General features: G+C 54.2%; 2 protein-coding genes across 2 annotated transcripts in view; one reads left to right on the forward strand and one right to left on the reverse strand.

Moving 5' to 3' along the window:
- Window positions 1–6,805, forward strand: part of CDH23 (cadherin-related 23) — a gene marked incomplete at its 5' end in the record, with an annotated part of 126,966 nt that overhangs the window by 111,785 nt on the left and 8,376 nt on the right. The gene's annotated exons all lie outside the window — the stretch shown is intronic.
- LOC104499337 (chromosome unknown open reading frame, human C10orf105) lies at window positions 975–1,286 on the reverse strand. The gene has a single exon (XM_010142828.1). The coding sequence runs from the start codon at window positions 1,284–1,286 to the stop codon at window positions 975–977; it is 312 nt and encodes a 103-aa protein (XP_010141130.1).

A 6,805-nucleotide genomic window follows, 5' to 3' on the forward strand; every position in this document is an offset into this window, starting at 1 on the left:
GTCCCAGGCAGCCCAGGGAGGTCCTGACGCAGATCTGCACCCTTCGAGGGTCAGAAGCCACATGAAACCCAGAGAGATGGGGGTTGGTGTTCAACATGGGTCCTCACCAGGCACCGAGTCTTCACCCAAAGGGGTAAACTCAGTGGCTGAACATAGCATGAGCTGTAGACCTGAAAGAAATAAACCACTTTTTCTTTTTCTTACTGATTCTTTCAAGCACATCAGATTGCCTGCTGGCTGTTGTACCCTTTCCCAGCAGAAATGAGCGGCTCAGCTTTGTGCCATGCCTTTCCAAGCTGGCAGTGGCTGCGAGCCTCGACAGACCTCTTTAATGAATTCACAGGCACATTTACCTGCTCCCACTGCTCTTTTATTGAAGCAAGTTTCCAGCAGATGGCTGTAACGTGCATCCTTCCAAGCACCAACCGCAGCAACCCATGGCTTGTTTGTTGCATGGGGAGGGGGTAGACAGGAACCGTGCAGCACACGGAGGGCATGAGCCTTCCTCTACCTGCTCAGGAGCACATCTTTGGGCGCAGTCTTGGCTGAGGATTGCTTTTTGTGGAGAGTGTTTGCCCCAGGATGCTTCCCTTCAAGGCTGTATTTGTTAGGCAGCCAGGTCACTCTGCTCTCGCCCAGGCTGTTTGTTCAGGTGCCTTGCAACTTGCACGGTGTTTTCCAAAAGAAATTATGCAGCACTACTTTTTGGACTGCCTGGTGATAGCTGCGTGTGGGTGCAGTTCGTATGCCTCCACCTTTCCTGACAGGAAACAGTAACCTGGAAAGCATTTGGGAACCTGAAAGAGCAAAATCTCCTGTCGCCTTGCAGAGCAACTGTCTGGAAACGAGCTGCTTAGACGGGCTCTGCCGAGATGCCCAGGATACCAGGGGCTGCTTGAGGGTGAAACTGAGCTTGAACCAAGAGCTTGGGGAAGAGTAGCAGTGCGGGGTGCATTAGTTCCCCCAGAGCAGGATCACATTTTGGTGGACTCCATGACATCATCATCCTGGCTAGCGTGGGAGCTCCTAGGGCAGGCAAGCTGGCTCTGGGACACCGGCCAACTCCTTCTGAAGGTGCTGATGGAGCGGCGCAGGGAGCCCAGTCGCTTCCAGAGCCTTAGCTGGGGCTCGCTGGCATCTGTCAGGTGATGGGGCATGCACTCGTGGGGCCCAAAGTGGGACTGGTCCAGCCCTGCTGGCTTGCAGAGGGTGAAAAAGATGAGGAATGTTGCCAGAATGAGTAAGATGCAGACGAGCACGATGATGACAGGCAGAGTGTCTGTCATCTCAGGGGATGTGGGACTAGGTGGGATGAGCTTGGTGGTCGAAACCAGAAGCCCAAAGAGATGTGGGGCAGGAGACGTCCTATTGCCAGCATCCTCTGTGCTCATCTTCCCTGCAGTGCACAAAGCGACACAGAAGCAACATAGATAATTACCACCTAGAAGCTGAACAGACCCTCTGTCCAACCTGATGGATTTTGGGCTTCCTGTGATGTCCAAGGTCCTTCTAGCCATGTTTTCTGTGACACAGGGGGACAGGAGTCTGTTTGCTTTGCCAGCAGGCAAAGCAGAGAGGTAGGATTTCTATCTACAAAGCACTACCCTGAACTGAAGTGCAAAACCATCTAACAAGGAAATCTAGCACAGGTAGTACCACATACAAGCAGTACCACAGCCCTGCTGATGACAACTGCAGGGAACACGCGCACACATTGCGTGAAGCTTTTCTGGGAGTGATATATAACCACACACTAGAGAAGGTCTAAAATCCTGCCCCCACGCTGCTGTAGTTTGGTTCTTCTCTGTGGGTTAGCTGAAGTGACTGTCGTTTGGGGTTTTTTGATTATTCCTTCTCCCTCAAAGAAAATGGATAGTCGGTTGAACCTCCCCCCAGAAGAGTCCCCATCGAGCTTCATTGCCTTTTCTTTTTTTTTGCAGGGGTGAAGTGTAACGCCCTCACCCTGCTTGTGCCAAAAAGCCTCTCGGTTTAGGTGTTTTGCTGACCTGGTTTCAAGTTCAGGCACGTTGCAGGTTTCTCAGCCAGCTCTGCAAACAGTGCTGCAAAACATCTTCCCAAAGCCTCATCAGGAAGAGCTCTTATCAAACACCTGATGGCTACTGTCCTCTCCTTTCCCCACCAGGTCAGATCCCTCCCCAACTCTCCTCCCCAGAGCAGTTTGCACCCATCGGTTTGCTCCCATGCTCCCTCCTGCACCAGTTCCTGTTCCTGGATGGGCTGTGCCAGAGGCCGGCATCTCCCCAGCTCAGAGGTGGCAGCTGGGGAAATATTGCTGTGCCTACCTCTGCAATGTGACAGCGTGGCTTGGCCCTTGGTGCTCTAGCCCGTATGCTGGAGGTAAAGATTTCTCACACTGACTTTCTGAAGTGATGTGGGAGTGAGAAGAGTGGTGGAGGGCTGCTGGACTGCTCTGTGGCCAGGCAGTCTCCTGACAAGGACAGAGTTGGGTTGAGCCAATTTAAAATTAAGACCCTAGGAGGAGAAAGGTAGGGCTGCAGAGATGGTCAGGGGCTCCAAGACTGGTCTCGCAGTCACCATCCCAAAGCCATACAGGTTTGCATAGGCAGCAGCCATTCACCAGTAAAGCAATCAAAAAAGAGGAAAGGACACAGCAGCAAAATGTCTTTAATCACTAACTGGAAACTATGAGACACCCCGGTGGAGACAAGGCCAGCGGAAAGTGAGATGCTGCGTCAGAAGAGACAAATGTCGCACACTGTCCAAATCATGCAGGAGGAAACAACCTTAAGCAAACACTGAGAGCTACAAGGCCGAGCCCTCAAAGGCTCAGGAGTCCTTGAACTCAGGTTGTCTGTCCCCCAGCTGCAACCTCTGAGTGTAGGCACAGCCTTAGGTAGGTGATCTCCCTGCTCTGGTTTGCTGGGACCCTGCCTGGTTCCAGACGGAGCAGATTGCTCCCGCAGGATCTGTGCACCTCCCGTTCTAGGCAGTGAGCTGCGACACAGAGGGAATAAGGGCAGAGGTTTCAGCTAGAGTTGGATGCCAGGTTTGAGGCACTTGGGAGATGCAATTTATTCCTGGAATACTTTGCATCGCTTTGGCTTGAGCATTCAAAGCTGTGATGCTGGTGACCTCAGGGCAAGGACTGTGTTGGGCTGCTCAGAGCTCAGATGATCTGGAGAGAAGTAGCTGATTCCATGGATCAGAGCCAGGATTGCACTCAGAAAATGGGAAATGCAAAAATTAATGGGTCAGCATCTGAGAACACCTTTGCTCATGTGGATCCCTGTGCATGTTGTAAAGGGGGGGGGAGCATGGCCTGTGCTCCTGTCCCATCCTCCAGAGTGATGTTTCCACTTCTCTTCACCCCAAAAACATTTCTTTGGCGTGCAGCCTCTCCTTCCCTGGCTCAGCCCCTTCCCCTCCAGCTTTGGGAGCAGAGCAGTCCCTGCCAGCCACAGCCAACCCAGGGACCCCCTTGCTCCGTGAGCAGGCTGCTCCTGGGTGCTGCCCGGGCATGAAAACCAGCAGGCAGGGCTGCTGTTACCACACACACCAAAGGCAGCCTGCATCAAGGTTACCACAGCTACCTTAATTCAGGCATTTACTGACCGCACGTGGTTTGGCTTGGAGACCTTATATTATTCCTTAAGAGTGAGCCCTGGGGCATGGGCAATTTCTTCAAGTTGTTCTTTTGCTCCATTGATAGTGGCTATAAGGTCTGTCTTTTAAATCCAGCTGACAGTATCCCTTAGAAACTAGTCAAGAGGGATCACACTGATGTTTTCCCAGGCTTTTCCAGGCATGCCGCCTTCTTTTGCGTTCCATCCATCTTCTGCTCACACCCAGCTGAGATGGTAGATGGCGGAGGGAGGGTCTGGGCTGCCCCTTGCCTGATCTCTAAGTCCTTACAGAAAAAGGGCTGCTAAAAATCTGGGAAATCTTTGCAGAGTACATATGAGCAGTGACAGGTTTTTAGAGCAAATAAGTTTTCAATGTATTAACGAGAACAAAGGGGATTCCCCCCACACCTCCTGCCTGAGACAGAGCTACAGTGGTTTCAGCAGAATTTCAGCAAAAAGCCACCAAAATTGGGGTCGTGTCAGCGGAAAGGTCAGGGTGTGATAAGAGCAGCACTCCCTGTGCCCACAGCACACATGGGGATGAGGACTTTCCTCCCAGGGGCTGTGAGCTCAGTGCCTTTCCTGAAACATGATGATGGACCAGTCACCCACAGTATTTTGTACCCACTGCCCAAGCTGCCGCCTACATTCCTGTTTGTAGCGTCGCCCCTTCCCAGCATCGCTGTCCCACCCAAGCCCCAGGTTACTAACCCAGGTGGGTTCCCAGCCTGGCAAACCCCCCCCAGAAGGGTCATCCCTGCCTGATCAGCTCTAACACTACGAGTGCTCAGGACCCAGCACTGGGCACAAGGCAGCTGAGGATCAGAGAGAAAGAAGAGAAATGACAAAAATAAGAAATTCCTCCTGAGGAAGGTGGAAAGGAAGAAGAAACGACTCTTGTGTGTGAAGCATCAAGGAGTGTTATTCTGCCCAGCGCCAGGCTCTGCCTGCCTGGCCCAGCCCAGCCCAGCCCGGCTGCCTAGTTTGGCAGGACTTTTTTCATATGCCCTCCCTCCCTTTTTTCAAACCCTTCAAGAAAACCTAGGCTGGTTTTGGGCACTTCTGTGCCTGTAATACAGCTCAGATGAAAAGCAGCTTTCTTTCCCCTCCTCATTTTGCTTAACGACGCTTTTCTGGAGCTCTCCAGCTTTTCCCCATGCGCTGTCTCTCCACCCACCTGCAGGAGGAGGCAATGCAGGAGGTACCAAACACCCAGCTTACCGACACGAATAGTTGGGTACCAAAAGCAAACGGCTGTAAGTGTTGCTCTACCCTGTCACCCTCGCTGTTAAGCAGCAGTGCTGCAACTGCAGGACTGTCCCCCTCTCCCGTCACCAGGATACAGAAAACAACGTGACAGGGAAGGGAGGAGGAATGCCTGGCTTCAAACCCACCCCAAACTTCACATCTCCCCTCCCCACCCCATCTGCAGCCCTTTCCCTGGCTGGCTGCAGGATTAGGGGAAGCAGCCCTGCAGCCAAGGATGGTGGCACGTCCCTCGCTCGCCCCTCAGGGTTAGTCTGAGTAGCCAGAAGTGGGTTTGTCTTTGGGGTTTGGGCTCCCTACCTCTCACCAGCCGGCTGAGCCCGAGCTTTGCCTGCTGCACGCCTGCCTTGCCGCCTCTCCCACTGCACTCTACCAGCTGCCAGCTCCCTCCTCCCTTTCGGAGGGCAAGGGATGGTGGGAGAGAGATGGCAGCCAGGCTGGGGACAGCCCGAGTGGGCAAAGCCAAGGGGGCCCCCGAGCCCCTCCCCAGGCTTTGCTAGTGTGGCAGTGCCCTTGGGCTGTGCCCCACCGGTCAAGCCCCCTGGGACGTGTCTCCCTAGCCTTTGCCCCTGCGGGAAGGTTGAATGGTACAGTCGTGGGCTGAGCTCCCCGCACCAGAGAGGGGGTGGCAGGCTGCCCTCCGCACGCCTGCTCCCCCTTTTCCCAGCAACTCTGCGCCAAGCCGCCTGCTTTATTCCTGTTCTTTTATTCCCCCCGTTCCTTTGTCCTCCTTTTCTGACCCCTTTCCAGTAGATGAGGGTGTCTGAAAGCTGGCCGGCAGAAGGCTGGCTCTGCCTGCCGTCCACTCTCTCTAGCAGGGGGATAAAGCCGACCCGCGCTCGGCTGCACAAGGTGCCTCGAACCTGCAGCAGAAAGAGCTTTTCTCCCACCACTTGTGCTCGAGTGCAATTGTCTTCCCAATTTTGGGTCGTCTGTCAAAGTACTGTGTCTCCTGTGGGACTTCAGAGGGTCAAAGCTGCATCAGCCAGCCGAGCTTTTTGCAGGCTGGCAGGAACATGCATATGTTTAATGCAAACTAAATGCTTGGGGTTGAGCTGGGACAAGGATGGCTAACGGGACTGGGGGGGGCGGGTTGCAGGGTGCAGTTGAAAACCTTCCCGTTTGCTCACCTTGAAATGCATTGTCAGGGGCACAGCAGGGCAGGGAATGGCACAAAAAGCTGCAGCGATTTGTCTCCTTTGATTTCCCTCCCACTGCTGCTGCCCTGGCAATGTGTCTGGGCTTTTCCCAGGAGGGAGCCAGTGCCGTGCCAAGGCAGCTGGTCTGCCTGGGCATCACTCACCTGCTGATGCAGGGTCCACCCATCGCCTGGGAGAGGAGACAGCCCAGCTCCTCCCCAGAAATAGCCTCGGGGAGCCCCGAGGGGGAGAGAGCTGGTGTGGGAGGGAGAGCTCTCTGCAGTGAAAGAATCATGCTGGGTCTGTGGCGAAACATGGAGCAAGGCACAGGGTCATGTCCAGTCATAAGCAAGACGTGCAATGGTCTGGGGCAGAGGAAAAGAGGGTTCATGGCACAGCGGGGGGAAACCTGGATAGTTTGCAAGTGCAGGGGTCAGTGTTTTCTGAGGCTTCTGTTGATGCAGGCTGATTTGGTGGAAGGGAGCAAGAGCAGTCCCAGGCAACTCAAAACCACGTTTCAGAAAAGTGTCTCGGACTCCTGCAAGCGTTGTGTGACGCTGTGGGTGAACACCAGCCTAGGGCTTTAAAGCTGAGCCCCTGTAAATGGCCTCGCTGTTCCCACTGCACGTGCATCCTCTTCCTCGCCTCCTCTTTGCTGTACGTGGCTGGGCACAAATCCCACCTGCCTGGGAAAGGAGCCTGCTGGGTAATATTTGCAAGCAGAAGATGCGGGAGAAGATGTCTTGCCAGGGGGAGCAGGTGGAGAATAGAGGCTAAGGCGTTCCCCACTTCCTC

This window comes from Buceros rhinoceros, unplaced genomic scaffold, assembly GCF_000710305.1.
Source record: "Buceros rhinoceros silvestris isolate BGI_N320 unplaced genomic scaffold, ASM71030v1 scaffold11789, whole genome shotgun sequence".
NCBI lineage: Eukaryota > Metazoa > Chordata > Aves > Bucerotiformes > Bucerotidae > Buceros > Buceros rhinoceros.